The sequence below is a fragment of the Entelurus aequoreus genome, linkage group LG17 (genome assembly GCF_033978785.1).
Source record: "Entelurus aequoreus isolate RoL-2023_Sb linkage group LG17, RoL_Eaeq_v1.1, whole genome shotgun sequence".
Classification (NCBI taxonomy): domain Eukaryota; kingdom Metazoa; phylum Chordata; class Actinopteri; order Syngnathiformes; family Syngnathidae; genus Entelurus; species Entelurus aequoreus.
The window spans coordinates 50,389,518-50,413,187 of record NC_084747.1 but is presented as its reverse complement, the minus strand read 5'-3'; the positions used below and the strand labels follow the sequence as shown (position 1 = coordinate 50,413,187).

The 23,670-nt window shown below is 41.2% G+C and overlaps 1 protein-coding gene across 2 annotated transcripts; it reads right to left on the bottom strand.

Moving 5' to 3' along the window:
* Positions 1 to 724: 724 nt before the first annotated feature.
* On the bottom strand, positions 725 to 23,655 carry hnrnpk (heterogeneous nuclear ribonucleoprotein K). Of its 2 annotated transcripts, none has more exons than XM_062025868.1 (16): positions 23,582 to 23,655; positions 15,692 to 15,827; positions 14,075 to 14,172; positions 13,864 to 13,920; positions 13,111 to 13,154; positions 11,637 to 11,709; positions 11,458 to 11,571; positions 7,560 to 7,688; positions 6,991 to 7,310; positions 6,684 to 6,731; positions 4,135 to 4,174; positions 3,364 to 3,379; positions 3,042 to 3,074; positions 2,897 to 2,955; positions 2,314 to 2,483; positions 725 to 1,663 (listed from the first exon to the last, which is right to left on the bottom strand). In XM_062025868.1, the coding sequence occupies exons 2-16, from the start codon at positions 15,744 to 15,746 to the stop codon at positions 1,633 to 1,635; spliced, it is 1,287 nt and encodes a 428-aa protein (XP_061881852.1). In that variant the 5' UTR covers positions 15,747 to 15,827; positions 23,582 to 23,655; the 3' UTR covers positions 725 to 1,632. The 2 variants fall into 2 exon arrangements, with proteins under 2 accessions (XP_061881852.1, XP_061881853.1); XM_062025869.1 differs by having other exon boundaries at positions 725 to 1,448.
* Positions 23,656 to 23,670: the final 15 nt, after the last annotated feature.

Sequence of the window (23,670 nt, the reverse complement as noted above, 5' to 3'; positions counted from 1 at the left end):
ACTGTTGCAAAGCTGTGTCATCAACACTCACAAGTATATAACTACTTTTTTAAAGTAATCATTTCTTATTTCAAGCATGAAAAAAAAAATCATGACTTTGACACAATTGTGTCTCATATTAAAACAGATGACAGCCAAATGGACTTTGCTGTTGTATTTTCAATGAAACAATAGAAAATACATACTCATATAGTAGTACAATTAGTGAGATTATACTTATTTTAAGGTATTTCTGGGTTCATTGAGGTTAGCTAATTTGACTTGTTTTGGAAAGTTTTGACAAGCCAAATTTTATTGTTCTATTGGCAGATCATTTTGCTTAGTTCAAATAAAATACCCCTAATTTTTGTATTTTTTTTCTTGTTTTTGAACACTGACTTTTTGCAGTGTACCAAGCAGTAGAGAACATGCAGTGATTTTTGGTCCAAGATATATTTTGCTTTGTCCAAATTCTGCTGCCAGTCCAAAAGTCAAAGAAAAATTACCAAATTGATTTAAAATATCTGTTCTTCTAAAAAAAATAAAAAACATCTTTAATGTACATTTTGATGATTTGCTAAACGTTTTGGAAATGAAAGCAATTTCCCACTTTTGTAAGCTGCCTTCACAATTGGTTAGAAAGTGATTAATAGTAAAATAATTAATCACTATAATAATTTAGAAATAGTCAGGAAAGTCACCCACTCGCCCATGCCTTCATATATGTCTTTAATAAGCAAACACATGAAGTGAAAAGTGGCATCTTTATTCATTTTACAATTTGACAAATAAGCTTTCGAGCATGAACATCAAGCAAGTGTAGTAGAGCACAGACAAGGTGGCTTTATTGTTAATTTATTTCCATTTCATCAATAAAGTTTAGTAACAAAACTGTCATGTCTTTCAATTTGGAAGTACATTTGAATGATGAATGAATTTAACTCACACGACACCTATGAATATTGCAGTAGACTGTCAATGTGTAGTATTTCTGGTGCATCAACAAGTCCTGCCACAAAAAAACAAAACAATGGAAGCTTACATTCTAGATGTTTTACAGCAGTGTGTGAGTCAGGACTGGGGGAAAAAGCTACACATTAATAATATACAAAACCATCACAAATGACGTTTTTTGTCTGCCAAGCAATAAGGATATGCTTTAATACACGTGTGTTGGAAACAGTAAGCAGGTCAACTAAAAGAATACATTTTAAAAAATGCAGAACATATTTGATGCACAGGAATGTTGGACATTTCATTTCATTAAAAATACAAAAATAAAACTAGAAAAAAAAACCAGAAAGATACCCAAAATCCAGAATTAATAGTCTGAAGGGGGCTGTGTTGAGCCAGAAGGGGTCGAGGGCAGAAAGTTAGGGAGAAAGGAAAAAAAAAGCAAAGGGAGCAAGGGGGAAAATCTGCTTCAATCCAGGGGAGTCTACAGCAAAAGACCAGAGAACTGCTTCACACTGAAATAAGAAGAGTGAAAAAATAAATAAAATTTACAACAGCAACAATTCACCAGTCACAGTTAAACCATGTATTAAAGCATAGAATATAACTAGGCGTGTAGGGCTGTGGCGTCCTTTGAGGAAAAGGACAACGGGCAAAATGAAAAAAGTGGCCAAAAAAAAAAAAAGAGGGGGGGTGTGGTTAGTCCTTGAGTCCAAGCAGGTGCAGCACACTGAAGGGGGTGGAGAGGAAGGAAAAGGGAGGCAGGGTTAGTTACCATGACAACACCACCACTAATTAGACAGCAACAGCAGGTTGTAGCGCTGTATTAGCATTCAGGCTAAGCTTGGCGAGCATCAACAAGGAAGTCGTGTGTTGTATACGTGCCTACTGGTTGCCAAGGGAGACAGAAGAGGAGGAGCCCCTGCTATTTGGCAGACTGTGATTTGTTGTCGCTTGATCTAACTAAAAACAACAAAATCACTAGTCTTCCACACAGCAGCGGCCGGGGGAAGAATCAATCCACTCCCTGCTTCACAGTGAAACGGCTTCGTAGGCAAATGAAAATTGGGGGTGTCTGACCAATTTGAGGAACCTTTCGACAGGAAAAGTCCAATTGAAAAAATATATGTAAAATATCAATAAAATTGCCTTGTCATAGCCATTTCATGAAAGAGGAAGGTTTGAACTACTTTGCAGATTGCACGGGAAGAAAGGAACGGTGTTAGTGAAGAAGACAGCAGGCAAGAGAAACTAAGTTAGCTTGCACCAGGATGCAACATGTATTTCACAATCATCATCAAAAATATATAACTATTTCTTAAGTAGACAAGCGAAGACTAGAGGATGCTAGTGCAGTAAATATTCAAATTTAAAACTTGCCTGTTCTGCAGAAGGTACTGGGCATTCTGAATCTGATCCTGGGTGCCCACGATGGTGATGATGCGGTCCTCCGAACCTTCCAAAGGTTCATCGATCTTGATGGATGCTCCGGAGTCATGGCGGATCTGTTTGATCCGCTGGCCCCCCTTGCCAATAATGGAGCCCGCCAGCTGGAAGGGCCATGGTAGGCGGGGAGGGGGATGAGGAGAAAAATGTGCGCAAATTAGTGCAAAAATGTCCATTTCAATAAAATATCCCCATATAATATTGGAAAAAGTGTAATTGTTTGGGAGTGGTTTTCACAATACCCAACAGGTGACACAGACCATCATATATTGAATCTCCATCCATTTTCTATACAGCTTATACTGCTCAGGGTCACAGCGGGTGGGGGTGAAGGGTAGCTTACCCCTGCTGACTTAAAGCCGATGGCGGGCTACACCCTGGACTGGCTTGTCAGTCAATCACAGATGTGAAAGGCGCACAGAGTCGGAATTGATGGCAATTTGAACCGCTACAGTACCCATGACCCTACGACCAGGTATGTGACTAAATGTCAAGTTTAACGCGGGTATTTACTCACATCTTTAGGGATGGTCACTTGTGTGGTAATGACAGGGTCATTGTAGGAGCACCGTCCACCTGATGGCAACAGATAAAAACAGGTATAGAATTACAGCAGGAAAAAAAGGAACTGAAGGAGTAAGCAGTGCATTCTTAGGACTCACCTGATTGGTAGCCATCCCAGGAGGAAGTGTTGTCTAAGCACGCAAGAAAGCGACAAAAAGGTCATGTACATTTTAGGCGACTATTTTTAAAAGCCGGAAAAAAAATGCACGAGGAATCTACTATATTTGACATTGCATGTATATTGAAAATGTGTTGCAAAATGTCATCACACCAAGCTTGAAGGTTCTGTTCTGCATATTGAGCCACTTGTATACAATTCAAAAGGCAATAGTTTGCTGAAGGCAATACGGTAGGTAGTTCAAGAGAAGGAACATTGCATATCCTCGTAGTGAAGACCAATAAAAAAGGTTTGAGACTTACCATATCCTCCTCCACTCTGTGAAAAACAAAGAGAAATACAGAGAGGTTAAAAATGGGAGCGCAGCCCTTCTTCTCCCTACACATGCAGGATGAGGAGTACATTGTAAGCCCAACGCGGATCACACTGTAACCTCGTCAATGGAGTAGACTCAACTAAAAGCCACCCAGTTTTCATCCATATGCCAGACTCCTCCTTATTCCTCTCTCCCTGCATCTCATCAGCCCCCATTTTCACCTGCTATTCAGCGGCTGCTGTCACCGGGGCAACAAGCAATTCAAAATACTGTTGCCCAGCAACGGCAGGCAGTATCCTGCCAGTTCTGAGAGAGTGGGGGGTGAGAGAGAGAGAAAGAGAGAGAGAGTCTGTCAACAAAGCGTTATTATTGCCTAGCAACCAATTGTGGTCACCACCACCCCTCTCTCTTATACAGAAAAACAGGCCTGGCCATGGAAAGTACACAGTAAGAGGGCAATTATAGTTGATTATTATGGGATGTCTCCAGCTGCGGTGATTACGGTCATTTTTGTGGGACGACTTCTACATAGTGCCAGAACGAGCTCAAATGCCAGTCTTGAGCCGAGGTGGGTTTGTGCACGAGTGGCCAGCTTTGTCGTTAATAAAGCGCAATGAGGCGTTGGCATGAGTACAACACAATGCACAATCACAGCTTGTCGGAGACTGGAACCAACCTGTACGCACTAGCCTCAGGATGCTGGCACCCTGTGAGTCGTTACAAGCAGAGCCTCATGTATTTAGCAAGGGTCACTAACCATGTTATCGCTGTAGCGATCCGGTCTGCCTCTTCTGTCACTGGTGATGAGGAGTGGTACAGAGGGAGGGAGGGGAAGATGGGAGGTAGTCAGGAACGATGCGGGTGGGGGTGGAAAGAAACAGGAAAATGCTCAGAAATGCTTGAAAACATTCCAAGGAAGAAAAAAATAAATCTGGTCCGGGTCAACCTGCACACACACGCTGAGCAAGATTACAGTATAAACACATTTACTCTCAGCCATCTTCCCACACAGTAACAGGAACAGCTCTGACAGTGTTATGGTGAGAGGAGTGACAGGTGGTGGTGATGAAAATCAGAGCCAAGGGCTGCCGCTGCTCCCCTCTCATAATGTGCATTTATTTGCTACTCTTGTCGCTACTGAAGAGCATGAATAGACGACATTTGTTTGAAATCGGCTCTTCTTTCCCAAGTTCCATATGTTGAACTGCAATGGTTTTGAATTGGTGCATTTACAAGGTGGATAAGTACATCAAATATATAGTGCTATAGAGGTGCACGATAAATAGGGGGCAGATAATTATCAGGGGAATGAGGTCATACAACAAATCAGATAACATAAAAAAATAGCTGCAATAACCGAGGAATTAAAAAAACGCTAAAGTGAGGCGAGATTACCGGTACCGTGCTGTAGGGAGGTTAGAGTGAGCAAATCAAGCACTCCTTTTCTCCTACTCATTCTGTAAACTGCCTTTTGTAAACCTCCTAAGCTCACTGTAAACAAACATGGCACCGATCATGTGGGACTTCTTGAATGTTTCAGAGGAAGACATTTGGCATGCTATTTTGCAATCAATGTTCCCTCTAATTTTTCATGTGTGTGAGCAAACGCAAAAACTCCTTGAGCATTCAGTGGAGCCCATGTGAGCAACATCAGATGTGCACACTGTGGCTACACCAGCAGCACGCCTGTCCCAAACCTGACTAAATAAGTTAAATCTCCATCCATCCATCCATTTTCTACCGCTTGTCCCTTTCGGGGTCGCGGGGGGTGCTGGAGCCTATCTCAGCTGCATTCGGGCGGAAGGCGGGGTACACCCTGGACAAGTCCCCACACTCATCGCAGGGCCAACACAGATAGACAGACAACATTCTCTTATTATTATAATCAAATGACAGCAGTAATTTCCATGAGGTTATTTTCTAATATAAGTGTTTAGGCCCACTTACAATGACAATAACAAAAAATATTGTTTTTCATGAACTGTGTACTTGTATTGTTTGTCTGGGTGGAGGTCCTGCTTTGGAAATTTGTACCCCTTTCAGACATTGCATTTAGTTCCCATTAAAACATTCACATGTTGCACAATGAGATGTAAGCAGGGGATCATGTGTACATTCCTGCAACTTCCTGTTTGTAAAAATATATCTTTATTAGTATTTATTTAATATACTAACAGCATTTCATGATTAATATTTATAAATTAAGATTCCTAATAAATGACACTAGAATAAGCACACATTTGATTGGTAAATCATAGTGTAACGACCTGGAATGACACTTTATGTGTGGTGTTGGAGTTGTCCGACTTTTTGTGTGGCTGTAAACACATCACTGGCTAAGTGCCATATGTGCATGTGTTGGCGCAAGTGAGAGAGCGAGCGGCTGCTGATATAACAAAGTTGGTTTTGGTCTGGTTTGTACTGTGGAAAATGACCAGTTTTGCTAGATATAATTTTTTTTTACTAATGTTTTGGTGATGTGTTTATGGCCGACAATACAGAGTTATGCTCAGTAAAGTGATGGATGGAATTCATGTCCTCAAAGTGCCTCGACAGACGTTTCAATATTTAAAAAACAATGATGACGAAAACTGTCTTCTCTGTCGTGTCCGTGTCGTGTCGAAAATTGTTATGCGCTTATTTTTTTATTTGATTTTGTGCGTGGCATAGATTTGACGTGCGCAGAGGACACTTGAGCAGTGCGCAATTGCACAGGCGCGCACCTTAGAGGGAACATTGTTTGCAATGCACTATAAATGTTCTGCAAATATTCAAAGAGGGGAAAAAAAACAAAACATTGAGCTTCAACACTTCAAACTTCAGTCTCCTGAAACATCAGCATCGCTATGATGATGTACTGAAAGCCTGCAAAGAAAAAAAAAGCTGCCCCAAAGACCGGTGTGCAAAAATTGGTTAAATCTAAATAAACAAATGATATAGTTATTAGTAACGCTCGAGAAGCAGGAAGTAATGTGTATCGGTTTAAAAAAACTATATATTTATCGTGCGTCCCTACTCTACTATACTATAAGCAGGTTTGTAAGAGACTATCGTGACAGCTAGTCAACTTCCCACTAGCATGTGACCATCACCCACACCACCATGTATTACAAAAAAGGTTCTAATGGTCTTTAGCACAAGAGGATCATAGCACTCTCCTTCCAACACAATTGAAAGAGGAATTGGGATGAGGAGGGTTGCATATTAGAGACAAACTACTCTTAAGCCTGTGTGACAAACAAAAATGACTACTAGAGGAATACATTAGGGGAGCAGAGGTTTGGGGGGGAGAAGACTGAAACTTACTTTGACCTTTCATCTGAGCCACGGTATGAGTCATAGTAACGATCATCTCTGTGGGGAGAGATGGAGATGGGGAAAAAAAAGACAAAAAAACACCCAGACAACCAGGCATGAGAACATACTTAATGAAATGGACAACAATATAATTTTTTCCAGATGCACGCATAGTACAACTACAACTGGACACCATTTGTCCGATGAAAGCACCAATGCAAAGCAAGTCTGGGCAATATAGAAATAAAATAAACATACATACGCACCTGAAGAGAATCAAACAACTTGTCACTTTAAAAAGCACAACCGGTCTTACCCGCCTCGGTGTGAGCGACCCATGGACATATTGCTGCCCCTGCCGCTCCTGCTCTGGTGGTGTGCAGGAGGACCTCGACGAGGGCTAATGTCATCGTAATCCCTGCGTGAGGAAGACATGGATGCCCGTCCCGATCTGCTAGACGACATTCGATCATAGCCCCGGTCGCCGGCACTGGACCTGCTCCCGCGCATGGGGAAGCCTCCCATTAGCCGGCGGCTGCTACCTCTCTCCTCAAACATCATAGTAAACCCTCCATATTCGTATGTTTCGTCGTAGAAATTAGGGTCGTAAGGCTGTGAACGGCCTTTAATTGGAGCCTGGCGGAAAAAAAACAAATTAGCAAGTTAAAAAAAAAGAAGTGCAAGTTAATAGGAAAACACTTGAATATATACTACTCTAAAACTACAGTATACAGTGTAAAGCAATGCACAGTGTATGTCCAAATGGGTGGGTTAGGTACACGACATACGTAAACAGGAAACAATTATTTTGGGTCCTAAAATGAAAAAATACATTTAAAACAATTTAAAAAAAAAAAGGAGGCAGGTTGACATTGTCTAACTTACATCAGCGATGACCTCCAACATAGTCTTGATACACTCAACCACACGCTCCATTTTACCGTTGACAAGCACGACTCGCTCTGTCGATTGAGGGCAACACTCCTGAAACAGCTTGATACTGGTCTTTGTGGTCTAGAGAAATGGACACAAAAATACTTATATTTACCAGTAAGGATGGGAATCGAAAACCGGTTCTTGTTCAGAACTGGTTCCCGGTGTACCAATTCCTTAAAGGCCTACTGAAACCCACTACTGCCGACCACGCAGTCTGATAGTTTATATATCAATGATGAAATCTTAACATTATAACACATGCCAATACGGCCGGGTTAACTTATAAAGTGACATTTTAAATTTGCCGCTAAACTTCCCGTTCGAAACGCCTCTGAGGATGACGTATGCGCGTGACGTAGACCGGCGAACACGGGTATGCCTTCCACATTGAAGCCAATACGAAAAAGCTCTGTTTTCATTTCATAATTCCACAGTATTCTGGACATCTGTGTTCGTGAATCTGTTTCAATCATGTTCATTGCATTATGGAGAAGGAAGCTGAGCAAGCAAAGAAGAAAGTTGTCGGTGCGAAATGGACGTATTTTTCGAACGTAGTCAGCCACAACAGTACACAGCCGGCGCTTCTTTGTTTACATTCCCGAAAGATGCAGTCAAGATGGAAGAACTCGGATAACAGAGACTCTAACCAGGAGGACTTTTGACTTCGATACACAGACGCCTGTAGAGAACTGGGACAACACAGACTCTTACCAGGATTACTTTGATTTGGATGACAAAGACGCAGACGTGCTACTGTGACTATGCAGCTTTGGCTTCTAAACATTTGATCGCTTGACCGTATGTGCGCAACTTTTTTTTGCGTATGTACGTAACTTTTTTAAAATATATAAGCTTTGTGAACCTTGGGTTAGGTGAACGGTCTTTTGGGCTGAGTGATTGTGTGTGTTGATCAGGTGTTTGAATTGTATTGGCGTGTTCTATGGAGCTAGGAGCTAGCATAGGAGCTAGGAGCTAGCATAACACGTACCGTACCGTACGTGCGCGTCACGTACGTAACTTTTTAAAAATATATAAGCTTTATGAACCTTGGGTTAGGTGAACGGTCTTTTGGGCTGAGTGATTGTGTGTGTTGATCAGGTGTTTGAATTGTATTGGCGTGTTCTATGGAGCTAGGAGCTAGCATAACAAACACGCAGGTGTTATTATGCAGGATTAATTTGTGGCATATTAAATATAAGCCTGGTTGTGTTGTGGCTAATAGAGTATATATATGTCTTGTGTTTATTTACTGTTGTAGTCATTCCCAGCTGAATATCAGGTACCGTGAGTATGCAGCCTTGGCTGCTAAACATTTGATAACTTGACCGTATGTGCGCGTCACGTACGTAACTTTTTAAAAATATATAAGCTTTATGAACCTTGGGTTAGGTGAACGGTCTTTTGGGCTGAGTGATTGTGTGTGTTGATCAGGTGTTTGAATTGTATTGGCGTGTTCTATGGAGCTAGGAGCTAGCAGAGGAGCTAGGAGCTAGCATAACAAACACGCAGGTGTTTTTATGCAGGATTAATTTGTGGCATGTTAAATATAAGCCTGGTTGTGTTGTGGCTAATAGAGTATATATATGTCTTGTGTTTATTTACTGTTGTAGTCATTCCCAGCTGAATATCAGGTCACCCCCAGCTCTCACAGCATCTTCCCTATCTGAATAGCTTCAACTCCCCACTAGTCCTTCACTTGCACTTTACTCATCCACAAATCTTTCATCCTCGCTCAAATTAATGGGGAAATTGTCGCTTTCTCGGTCCGAATCTCTCTCACTTCATGCGGCCATCATTGTAAACCATAGGGAACTTTGCGTATATGTTCAACTGACTACGTCACGCTACTTCCGGTAGGGGCAAGCCTTTTTTTTATCAGATACCAAAAGTTGCAATCTTTATCGTCGTTGTTCTATACTAAATCCTTTCAGCAAAAATATGGCAATATCGCGAAATGATCAAGTATGACACATAGAATAGATCTGCTATCCCCGTTTAAATAAAAAAAATTCATTTCAGTAGGCCTTTAAAATCGCTGTCCATTTTTCAAATGATTCCCTTAACGATTCTTGCGGGTTGGAATGTCATTACGCAACGTGCGTAGATGATTCAGACAGCAACATGGCGCCCAGGTTGTGGGAACACTCCAAACTTTGGCTTTATTTTACAAGAAAATATTGAAAAAGTGCTACTTGTAATAATTGCAAGGCTGCCATTACATCAAAATGGAGATATGCTGAAATATATTGAACACACAGCGTGGTATAACCATAAATGAATGTCATGTTTTTGAACCACTCTGATGTCATCCCAGCAGCAGTAACGCTAGCATGTCATCTGAATACAACAGGTGCTAACAACTAGGGGGGAAACAGTATTGTGGTTTCAAAGTCTTTACAATAATGCCGTGATGTGTGACGGTATCAAACAAAAACTTGATGTGTAGTTTTTTTCTGCCGCTGTCTGAAATTAAACTACATCTCCCAGAATCCTCTGTGCAGTGCAGGCCAATCAGGTGGGGGCGTGGAATGCCGAAAGCAGTGTTCAAAGTAGATGAAGGAAATGTTTTTCTTGGACATATCCAGATAAAATTAATCGAAGTATATAACTATTTGAGTTATGTTGCTAACAGACGAACAACCCCTGGCGAAAATATAACCTCTTTGGCACAGGTAAAGTCTGCGTTCTAAAATCATGCATATGCGGCACTTTCGTCTCAAGCGTTTCCAAGGCGACACAAAGCCAGCTGGTCACGTCACAAAAAAACTGTAAACCGCAGGAAATAGGAGTAAACTGAAAAGCTACTTGATAAATCCTCAATCCATCCATCCCTTTTTCCACCACTTGTCTGTCCCCATGTCCCAGGGGGTCTGGAACCTATCCAGCTGCACTCGAGCGGAAGGCAGGGTACACCACAGACAAATAGTCACCTTATAAACGTTCTCCCAGAAAAGACAGTCAAAACATGCACAGCCAAACATCTGTTTGTGAGGTATTTATATTATTAAAAGTTAAATAGTTAACTTTTCTGAAAAACAGCATATTCCAAACTGATATAAAAACATGTCTACTGTGGAGGACACTGCATCTCAGAAAGTAAACGTTGAAAGACACCAAACTGAACATTGGATGTTTACATTGTCACTTTAAAGACACTTAACTGCAAGTAATATTTGCTAGAAAAACTTGATGCCCTGCACAATTCTTGGCAATTAAAAATACATGTTTGTAGTACGATTAGAACATTTTTGCATTATGTTTGTGTTCAATTACAGTAAATGTGTTAACCCTAAACATTCCTGCCACTTAATTTTACACACTATGGAATTTTTTGGGACATATACCACAAACTAATATCGTACTGTGCCCTTAATATCGTGATAATATGGTACAGTGAGATTTTGATACCATTATATTTCTAGTACTAACTAACACCGCCTATCATTATCACATTGAAATGAATGACGGGCATCACGGTGGAACAGGAGTTAGTGCTGATGTCTCACAACTAGAAGGTCCTGGGTTAGATCCCCAGGCTCAAAGTCTTTCTGCGTGGGGTTTGCATGGTCTCCTCGTAACTGCGTGGGTTCCCTCCGGGTACTCCGGCCTCCTCCCACCCCAAAGACATGCACCTGGGGATAGGCTGATTGGCAACACTAAATTGGCCTTTGTGTGTGAATGTGAGAGTGAATGTTGTCTCTGTGTTGAGGTGGCGACTTGTCCAGGGTGTACCCTGCCTTTCGCCCTAGTGCAGCTGGGATAGGCTCCAGGAGAATGTTTAACATCAGGTCGATATTGCCTAAGTTTAAATCAGTAAAAACCTTTGTGGTTTCATTTAAAAAAATACCTCTCTGAGCTCCTTGATCTTGGCTCCCTTGACTCCAATAATGGAGCCAGCCAAGCTCTGGTGGATCAGTAGACGCAGCTCACAGTCAAAATCCATTCCATTGTACTGCTGGTACTGTGGAGTACATTAACATGTTAATATCACTATTCAGGTTTGTGTGAAATGTGTCAGGTTCTCACCTCTTCCAGGGTTGGGATAATCTTGAGCATGATCTCTCCGACGGTGTCGATGTCGGCAGAGATGCACAGGATGCTTTATTAGGTTGGGAGCGGCAATGACAAGGCAGTGGCAGAGCCATACACAGGGTGGAGTGCCCAACAAGGCATGCCAGAAGGAAGGGAAAGCATGTTAGATGGGAGAATTAAATGCATTCCCCCACAGAACCACAGAAAACTGCCAAACCCCATTTAAGTAAATCCAGATTATTGGAATAAATTGTGACGCCTAATGACAGGACAGTGAGATAACACCACACTGTAGCTGGCCAAAAGCTACAAACTGAACAAAGCAGATACAAAGGAATGTCATATTTAGTCCAGATCAGATAGAAGTAGGAAAAGAGATAAAGGAAAACCCAAAACAAAATAACAGCAATCAGTGAAATACTGAACGGAAAAGATGGGGAGAGGGAAGTCTGGGGACAATCTGGCTCGGGGGATAAAAAGCACCACTGGATGCTACATTATTTGCAAAAAAAGGCAAAAAATATTTAGTGGTTGCGCATTACTACATTCCAAAAAAGCGGTTCAAACCAAATTTTAAAAAGGCTAGGTTAACATGTCTTTGTCTTAAAAAAATTTGATTTTTAAGTTTGCGAAGTCAAAACTACCATTCACTACAGGTATATGCGCTCACTGGAGGACTTCAGCAAAAAATAATAATAATAAAAATACTGAAGCAAAGTTTGTACATGGAAGTCTAATTAGGATTGCCGTAACTGTAAATGGTGCTAATTAGGTGATGGGAGTAGCCAAACTATAAAACCAAAGGGCACAGATATGAGCAGGGACTGGGACAGAGGCACCCTTTTCTTCCAAGCATTGCAGTTATTAAAAGCTACATTGGGATGAAGCAAGAGGCTAGTGAGCAAGACACACATACGCACGCACGCACACACACACACACACACACAATGAATGGTATTAGGGAATGGATAGGACGCTAAGCCTTTTTGTTATGAAACACGCAACTTTGAAAGGAAAGAATGTGGCGGGGAAAGCCACAGGTGAGCATTTATGGAGCCGACAACAATATAAACCACCCAAAACTTCCACTTTAAAGAAGGGGGAGATGAAAACACAGGATAGGAAAAAATGAACAAAATAAGTAATCAGTAAGTAAATTAAAAAAAGAACTGCTGGCACATAGGCAGATTCTAACAAGATTGGGGAAAAGACCAGTGGCAGATTGTGGAAAAACCCTTAAAAGTTTCAATGCGGATGTGGTATGTAAAGGATGCTGACATGGCTTTAAACAGGCAACACTGGACATGAAAGCATTAAGGCATTTTAACTGTGGCTACAATATATTGAACACAAGTAGATTATAATAGTAACACAGTGACTTGAAAAGAGGCAGGATGACTATGACTGATCGTCTCTTGTCTGTTTGACCTGTAGTCAGGCAGTGAGAGGGAGGAGCTTAGGGACATACCGCTCAGGCCCACTGCTGTCTGGGACTGACACACTGGCATTGTACTGGGCGTGGCATGGGCAGGGGGCCAGGGCCATTCGAGCACGGATGTCAATCAAGTAAGGCGGCCCGTTTAGGGACAGGGCACGATTATGGGCAGGGCCAACCGGGGTGTCAGGTGGGCGGGCGGGCGCAGGAGGGGCCGTCCAGAACATGGGCAACAGAGGAGGAAGTGGGCAAAAAAGTCAACAGTAAAATAATAAACAAGGGAGAGGGGAAAGTGGAAACATTTTTAATATACAGGCTCTACACTGATCAAATTGTGTGTCTTCATTTCTCTCAGAGATTGGCTTGTCAAAGAGAGTAAAGAGGTTGACATTGGAAAAATAGGTCACGCATATTAAAGAACATGAAGAGTTCAATGTTGGGGAACATACTAGAAGACAGTGGAGAGGGAGGGGGGCAAACTGTGGAGGGCAAGAGAGGCAATGACTTTAAAGGAAATAATTAAGACTTGGCCGGGTTACCTGAAGGCTGCAAGTGAACACAACACTATGCACTTCTTATCATTAAAACACACAACACAAGTGATTTGAAAAGCATGGCCATACAATTAACAGTAGGAACAATAGCATTTTTTTTGTAAGGCAATCAAATAAAAATTATTCTTCAAGCACAATCTTATCACAAAACATTGCTGCTCAATAGAGGATTACGTTTTTAAGATGCTGGGGAACGGGGGCAAAAAAGACAGAACATTTCAGTTCTACTCACGTCTGAACGTAGGGCTTTGATGTTTTTGCCACCTTTTCCGATAACAGCCCCTGCGTTCTGCAAGTAAAAACACAATTGATAAGAATATCCAAAAATAATTTGGCAGGTCGGGAAAAAAAAGTTGTTGCAGAGCCAGACATAGACGGATATACGTTCATTATGTACAGTTCAGACATACACAGAAATAGAAAAATAAAACAAGCTAGTTTACTTTGCTCTGCAGGAGGATGCGCAGCTCAATCAACTCCTCAGAGTTCCTGGAGCGCTTGAATGATTTCTGCTCATCTGCATCCTCAGCGGGGCGCTTACCTGGCGTAAAGGAGATAAAAACACACGGCGTGAGGCCAGCTAACAACATCCCTTCAGTTAAAAAAAATCAACTACAACATAGAGAGAGTAAATGATAGCTTTCTAACCTAGTCCAAGTGAGGTAAAATAAGTGCACACAATTGTTATTGTGGAAACATTTCACCAAAGAAAACGTGTAGCAAACACAGATGTAATCAAGAAATACGTACTTTCTTGTTCATACAATTTCATTTAGGATTAAGTACCTGGAAATTAGCTACCGAAACCAATGGATTTTTTACAGAAGCTACATTGAAAACATTACAGTGCATCCGGAAAGTATTCCCAGCGCTGTACTTTTTCCACATATTGATAGGTTGCAGCCTTATGACTGTGGACCAACGAGGCAAGATTGTCTGTAGACACAAATCTGCTGCTTTGAAGGTCCCAATGAGCATAATGGCCTCCATCATCCGTAAATGAAAGAAGTTTGGAACCACCCGGATTCTTCCTAGAGCCTGCCGGCCGTCTAAACTGAGCGATAGAGGGAGAAAGGCCCTAGTCAGGGAAGTAACCAAGAACGCGATGGTCATTCTGTCAGAGCTACAGCATTCCTCGGTGGAGAGAGGATAACCTCACAGAAGGACAACCATCTCTGCAGCAATCCACCAATCAGGCCTGTATAGTTAGAGTGGCCAGACGGAAGCCATTCCTTAGCAAAAAGCATGTGGCAGCCCACCTGGAGTTCGCCAAAATGCACTCTCAGACCATGAGAAACAAATTTCTTTGGTCTGACGAAACAAACTTTAGCTCCTTGGTGTGAATGCCAGGTGTCCTGTTTGGAAAAAAACAGGCTAGGCTCATCACCAGGCTAATACCACACCAACAGTGAAGCATGGTGGTGGCAGCATCATGCTGTAGGGATGTTTTTCAGCGGCAGGAACGGGAAGACTCTTCAGGATGGAGGGAAGGATGAATGCAGCAATGTACAGAGACATCCTGGATGGAGCCCTCTTGAAATCAAGACTGGAGAAACGGTTCATCTTTCAGCAGGACAACAACCTTAGGCACACGGCCAGGATATCAAAAAAATGGCTTCAGGACAATTCTGTAAATGTTTTTGCGTGGCCGAGCCAGAGCCTAGATTTGAATCGTACTGAACATCTCTGGAGATCTGAAAAAGTTTCTCATCCAACCTGATGGAGCAAAGAGGAATGAACGAAACTGCCCAAAAATAGGTGTACAATTTTGTGACATTTAAAAAGACTAGAGGCTGTAATTGCTGCCAAAGGTGCATCAACAATGTATGGCACGAAGGTCATGAATACTTATGTACGTGTTATTTCTTTGTTTGTTTGTTTTTTAATACATTTCAAAAAGCTCTAAAGGAAACATTTTGCACATTGTCGTTATGGGGTATTGTGTGTAGAATTTTGAGGACAAAAATAAATGTATTTCATTTTAGAACAGAGCTGTAACATAACAAAATGTGGAAAAAGTAAGGCACTGTGAATACTTTCCTGATGCAGTGTCCATTTACCGTTTGCCTCCATGTTGCTGAATGAGGAATCGTCTTGATCGTCTTTCATGTCCATGATCTTCTGACCGTGGAAAACCAGGAGTTGGCACAACGGTGACAGCAGGGGGAAACAAGAAAACTTCCTCTGTCTTGTAAACTGTCAACATTGTAAGAGAGGAAGTGTTTGCTTGGAGATGCAAAAGCAAAGCGCCTATAGGTGGTAATCAGTCACGTGACTTTTGAACAGAAGTAAACAAACTGGTGGTCAACCAAACTAATATGGCTACTGTGCAGCAAAGTACTTTTTATGTTTGATATAATGAAAACTGTCCTTATTGTTTTATTTTTGCTACTAATAATAGTTTTATTTTAACTTTCTCAGGGAATATTAATTTTGAAGTAATTTTATATATATGTGTTTTCATCTCAAACATGTTATTATTGCGAAATTATCATTGATTACTATTTTGCACGCAAAGAATGCAATAAACTGTATTGCATTCTTAAAATTAAAAACTGTTGTTGTCATTATTAAGTGGTTTGTCTTTTTAAATTGTTTATGTATTGTTGGAAGGTTGAAAACAGCTCAGCGGATTTGCGTGGAGAAACCACCATTTACACGGCACCGTATAATAATCATTAAAAACGCACGAGAGACAAGAACTTTGTTTATGCGGTCACTCCACACAGCACATAGGGCTGTGAGCGCACCTGTTTTTGTTAGCACACACAAATTGGCACAATCAACCACGGATGGTTTTCAGCTGTGCGTGTCAGCCTTCAATGATAAAAACAGGCGTTTAGGAAATAAAAGACAATTAGGCCAAACACAATAATTGAGGGCACATCTTAACATGTATAATTAAACCTTAATTAAGCAAAAAATTGCTCCGGCCAGACTGCACCAAATAATAATATAAATCCATTCAATAAAGTCAAAATACAAATAAGGCAACAAGAGAAGTATCCCACACTTCTCCTTTGTAAAGTAAATTTGTACATCTACATCAACAATATAATTTGCCTGAGAAGCTGGACAGGACAAAAAAATAAAAAAATAATTAGGCAAAATATGATTTATTTGATTACTCAATTAATTGATCGGGATATTCGATAGAATACTCGATTACTAAAATATTCGATAGCTGAAGCTCTAGTCGAGTTCTTAAACATGTCGAAATATTTGGCGGTCCATAAGTCTTTCTACACGGCAAAACAGATGAAAAGCTTGCAAAAGCATGTATGTCTACAACTTTTTTGTGTGTGGCTGGGTCAAGGAAATAGGTTTCAAGACTCCTGGATAAATCAAGCATAGTTTTTGCTTTGGTATGGTAGCTATTCTCTTGTTACAAGAGTAGGAGCGTGCTGATCAGAGGAACATAAACAGGTAGAAGCAAATAGCTGCTCAGGAAGCATTTGAAGCACTGTTCTGGGAGATGCTAAGCAACCAGTCATGTGACATTTGTAAACCCATACCATATGAATCAAGTTAGTTCCAAACAGAGTTCATGATAAAGACAATAACATTTTCATGCACTAAATTTGTCTGATTAAGTTAAAGTTAAAGTACCAATGATTGTCACACACACACACACACACACGCACACTAGGTGTGGCAAAATTATTCTCTGCATTTGACCCATCACCCTTGGTCACCCCCTGGGGGGTGAGGGGAGCAGTGAGCAGCAGCGGTGGCCGCGCCCGGGAATCATTTTTGGTGATTTAACCCCTAATTCCAACCCTTGATGCTGAGTGCCAAGCAGGGAGGTAATGGGTCCCATTTTTATAGTCTTTGTTATGACTCGGCCAGGGTTTGAACTTACAACCTACCGATCCCAAGGCGGACACTCTAACCACTAGGCCGCTGAGTAGGTGTAGGTAGGTAGATTTCTCAAGTAGTTCAGTTTTTTGTATTTTCACACTTACATGTGAAGTCCCAGTGTCCATGCACACTGTCTAATGTGATTGGTCATACGCCATGTGCCTACCGTACAGTGTGTGTGTGTGGGGGGGCGCTTATTTCATTTTAGCGTGCACTAATATATTGCTTATCCCATTGACCCAGGCATCTGTAGCTCCTTACAAATGATCAGCCTAGTTCTGTTGTACCTGATGTCCGCTGTAATATTGGCACATATTAGAAATATTACGTCTCTAATGGCTTTGCTGATGTTAAATAGCAGACAGCATCAAGAAATGATCTTAGATTGCGCTACGATGATGACGTTACTACCAAGAAGGCCTTGGAAAGGATGCAGGTCTAAAGCAAAAAAAGACCAGAGAGAGTGTTTTTTAAAAGGAATTTTCGAACGGCGAATCATGGAAACAAAACTGTTCAATGTCTTGGAGTTGATTCATAATATATAATATTGATTTGATGGAAGAAGTTCTAAATCCGAAGGTAAAGACAGTTCGTGTCCCGGTCGATACTGTTCCAGGTGAAGGTGGTTATTGGTCTGGATTATCTTGGCAGTTGTGTTCAATACAGTTATTGATAATCAGTTTGGAGAGCCCAAATGCAGCGTGAAGGGGTTTACATACGCTTTATTAATTTCTTTGTAATATACCTGCTTGTCTTCCAAATGTGTGTCTTTCATATGTGTCTTCCAAATGTGAGGAACAATTTCCCTTGTGGATCATTTAAGTTTGTCTAAGTCTAAATCACTCGTATTTCGTTCGGGAGTTCGAATTAAGATGACACTCTTCAGTTCCTTAGCTACCCACTCAAGAGATCTGGGGCCGTACTTATCAAGCTTCTTAGAATTACTCCTAAGAAGTCTGCTAAGAGTTGACTTAAGAGTAAATAAATTCTTCGCTGAAAGCTGCACTTAAAAGTTAGTTATCAAGCGTCTTACTCACATTTTCAGCGAAGTGTAGGACTGAATCTTAAGTGTCACACTCAGAGCTGAATTACGACATTACTATGTGCCGTAAACGGAATTTTAGGTGACGTCATTTCTGTGTCCATAGAAATGACCAATCACGGAAGGGAATCCGTTGTCTAAGAATAAAGAAATATCTTGGAAATATTTAAGTGGACAATGGGAGTGTATATTTTGACAATAAACTACAAAATAATACAAAACAAACTAGTCCCCGCCGGCACTCACGCTACCGCTCCCTCTCTTCTATCGCCCACACTCTCACTGACGTCACTCACCTCACGGCCACACACATACGCTACTGTCATAACATTTTCTTTCCAATTCATTAATTAGGCAACTAATTTGAAAGTGGTGTGGGTGGCTCTATATATACTAGCCCACTGCAGACACATGCAGAAATCAACAAGGAATCGAAAAGTATTAAATCTGTGACAAAAATAATATCCGCTCTGTCTAAACGATACCGTTTGATCAGCTGCTCGTCATCAAAAAAAAACAAAAACATTGTTCCGTTCCCTGAACGTTCGCGCACGTCTCTCTCGCCTCAGTGCCATCCCCTGCTGGCAACTCCTAACCACTTAAGACACCTCTGAAGGTCTCTTAAATATCGTGGAGAGTAGGAGTGATTCTTAGACTTAAGAACGTTGATAAAAAGCTTTTATTCTTAAGTTTGAGAGTAGGACTAAATTTCGCAAATTCTCAGGACTTAAGTGTAAAATGGCACTCTAAGAAGCTTGATAAGTACGGCCCCTGGTTTTCAAATTGCATAATACAGGTGTGTTAGCCCGATTTTTAAAAACCAAACAATCGGGTTAAGGTCTTTCCATGGGTTGTTGGATCGGACTAATTCAATGCATTGACACTTACTGACTGTGAAACAGGATGAAAATCTAAAATATTTATGACACTTACTGACTGTGAAACAGGATGAAAATCTAAAATATTTATTTTGACACTACAGTATGAGTAGGTTTGATGGCAGAAGAAGGCAACAATCACTACTATTCCCTTTTCCCATTTCTGGGATTTTTAAAAACCTTGCCATATTGCCCAAATTTCCCTCAATTCGGGGAGGTGGGATGTGGTGGGGGGAGGGTGTTAGTCTAGGGTTGTAGTTGCCTGGAGGTGTTCTTTTAGTGTGGTTTTGAAGGATGATAGAGATGCACTTTAACACCTGTTGGGAGTGCATTCCATATTGATGTGGCATAGAAGGAGAATGAGTTAAGACCTTTGTTAGATCGGAATCTGGGTTTAATGTGGTTTGTAGAGCTCCCCCTGGTGTTGTGGTTATGGCAGTCATTTACATTATGGAAGTAGTTTGACATGCACCGTATTTTTCGGATTATAAATTGCAGTTTTTTTTCATAGTTTGGCCGGGGGTGCGATTTATACTCTGGAGCGACTTATGTGTGAAATTATTAACACATTACCGTAAAATATCAAATATTATTATTTATCTCATTCACGTAAGAGACTAAGCGTGTATCACCAATCGTCACACACACACACGTCAACCAATAAAAATTTGGCGGGGGCGGGTCATGGCAGAAGTGCATTGTGGAAAAAAAAGATGCTACCTGCTACTTCCGTACCTCTGAAAATTGATCGTTTCAACATTGGCGGTAACTTATAAAAACTGATAAGGGCTGAACAAAAATGGCAGCGAAAAGGAAATCATATACTGCAGGTTACAAGCTGGAAGTAGTGAAATATGCAGCAGAAAACGGCAATCGAGCAGCAGAGACAAAGTTTGTAGTAAGCGAGAAACCAGGCACGTTCTCAGTTCGTTATTTATGCGTCATATAACGTACACTTATTCAGCCTGTTGTTCAGTATTCTTTATTTATTTTACATTTCCTTTAGAATGTCTATTCTTGGTGTTGGACTTTATCAAATAAATTTCCCCCAAAAATGCGACTTATACTCACTCTAGTGCGACTTATATATGTTTTTTTCCTTTTTTATTATGCATTTTCGGCCGGTGTGATTTATACTCCGGAGCGATTTATAATCGGAAAAATACGGTACTTCGGTATCAGGGAGGTGTAGCGAATTTTATAGACTAGGCTCAGTGCAAGTTGTTTTACTCTGTCCTCCACCCTGAGCCAGCCCACTTTGGAGAAGTGGGTAAGAGTGAGGTGTGATCTGGGGTGGAGGTCTAAAAGTAACCTGACTAGCTTGTTCTGGGATGTTTGGAGTCTAGATTTGAGGGTTTAGGAGGTGCAAGGTAATGAATTAATACCTTAAAGGTGCGGTAGACACCAGTAATCAACACTTGGTATTAGTGAATTGATTGATTGAAAATTTTAAGTAGATTGCACAGTACAGTACATATTCCGTACAATTGACCACTAAATGGTAACACCCGAATAAGTTTTTCAACTTGTTTAAGTCGGGGTCCACGATAATCAATTCATGGTGAACAGAGGTGGGTAGTAACGCGCTACATTTACTCCGTTACATCTAATTGAGTAACTTTTGGGATAAATTGTACTTCTAAGAGTAGTTTTAATGCAACATACTTTTACTTGAGTATATTTATAGAGAAGAAACGCTACTTTTACTGCGCTCCATTTATCTACATTCAGCTCGCTACTGATTTTTATTGATCTGTTATGCACGCTTTGTTTGTTTTGGTTTGTCAAGACAGACCTTCAAAGTAGGATCTATCGCATGCCTGCGTTTCACCAATCAAATACAGTCACCGGTGACGTTTGACTCCGTTTCACCAATCAAACAGAGCCAGGCGGTCACATGATTAACAAGCTTAAGCTTACATGAACTCAACGTCAAATTTGAGGAAGCACATCGTGGTAAGTAACCTTAGTAGATATTTTGGCTGTCACCGTAGGCTGATGTTAGCTTCCCTGCTATGAATCACTGTCAAACGCACATCGTGTGGGGACATTTATTAAAAGCACTGCAGCCTCATAGACACACACACAGTCGCACACACACACGCATGCATACAAACACCAATCAGTGTGTCCCCAGGTGCAGCCCACACCTATCAGTTTATGGTTTGCGTAAAGGTTAACTTTTAAAGGCCTACTGAAACCCACTACTACCGACCACGCAGTCTGATAGTTTAATTATCAATGATGAAATCTTAACATTGCAACACATGCCAATACGGCCGGGTTAGATTAGTAAAGTGCAATTTTAAATTTCCCGCGAACTGTTCTGCTGAAAACGTCTCGGATTGTGCGGACATATTGGGACACCATTGTGGCCAGCTATTAAGTCGTCTGTTTTCATCGCAAAATTCCACAGTATTCTGGACATCTGTGTTGGTGAATCTTTTGCAATTTGTTTAATGAACAATGAAGACAGCAAAGAAGAAAGCTGTAGGTGGGATCGGTGTATTAGCGGCTGGCTGCAGCAACACAACCAGGAGGACTTTGAGTTGGATAGCAGACGCGCTACCGTGAGTACGCAGCTTTGGCTTCCAAACATTTGATCGCTTGCCCGTATGTGCGTGCCGCTATGTGCATGTCACGTACGTAACTTTGGGGAAATATATGTGCTGTATGAACTTTACGGAGGTGAACGGTACTTTGGGCTGTGGGATTGAGTGTGTTGTGCGGGTGTTTGAGTTGTATTGGTGGGTTATATGGACGGGAGGGGGGAGGTGTTTGTTATGCGGATTAATTTGTGGCATATTAAATATAAGCCTGGTTGTGTTGTGGCTAATAGAGTATATATATGTCTTGTGTTTATTTACTGTTTTAGTCATTCCCAGCTGAATATCAGGTCCCACCCGCCTCTCACAGCATCCTCCCTATCTGAATCGCTTCCACTGCCCTCTAATCCTTCACTCTCACTTTCCTCATCCACGAATCTTTCATCCTCGCTCAAATTAATGAGGTAATCGTCGCTTTCTCGGTCCGAATCGCTCTCGCTGCTGGTGGCCATGATTGTAAACAATGTGCAGATGTGAGGCGCTCCACAACCTGTGACGTCACGCTACTTCCGGTACAGGCAAGGCTTTTTTATCAGCGACCAAAAGTTGCGAACTTTATCGTCGATGTTCTCTACTAAATCCTTTCAGCAAAAATATGGCGAAATGATCAAGTATGACACAGAATGGACCTGCTATCCCCGTTTAAATAAGAACCTTTCATTTCAGTAGGCCTTTAAGTTATTGTGGCTCAATTTGAATTTTTTTAATGTTAATGTATTATTATTTAATATGTATTATTGTTTTAGTTGCTTAAGAGATATTCCTGGCTCTGAATTTGCTCATTGCTATTTTTATGGTTTTGTGCATTATTTGTTGCCGTCATCATTAAACGAACAGGTTACTCATCAGTTACTCAGTACTTGAGTAGTTTTTTCACAACTTACTTTTTACTTTTACTTAAGTAAATAATTGGATGACTACTCCTTACTTTTACTGGAGTAATAAATCTCTAAAGTAACAGTACTCTTACTTGAATACAATTTCTGGCTACTCTACCCACCTCTGATGGTGAATAACACACTCACGGATGCATTATTCAAACGTCAATGGATAACTAACTTTGAACAACAGAGACGGCGATAATATGTTTTATGCATTTTAACGCTACCTTGGCAACAGTTTAGGCAGCTAACTGTAGCTAGTCATTGCAATCAGGTTATGCTAGCTAACTATTAGCTCGGCGCTTCGTAAAGTGCACCGCCATTAAACTATCATTAAAAGGACGTCCATAATGGTTGTAACAATTATCCTATTCGACCAGGGGATGACAACGCTCAAGTGAATACCAAACTGGAGATAGCTGCGTCGTTTAAACTACGAGAATTTAAGACTCCTTCAAAGCAATGACGCTAGCCGTTTAGCCACAGTTGGCTAACGTCGCCATCTTGCTACAAATTCAGTCGCGCGAGCCATGTTAGCTCATTTTGGACAGCTTGGCGCCGCAATGTTTAATTGTCGCCACACCACGATTTCCGGCCGTGGTGTGAGTAATCGTACATTTTTGAAGCTCAAAACGCGTAATAAAAACAACTCGGAATAAAAAAAAAAAAAGAGCGTACTAACCCAAAAGTACAGTGCGATGCCTTGCCTGCCTTGCCTCTCCCCCTTCCGTTGCTTGCGGAACGAAAGTGCGCATCTCAACCAGCAAAGCC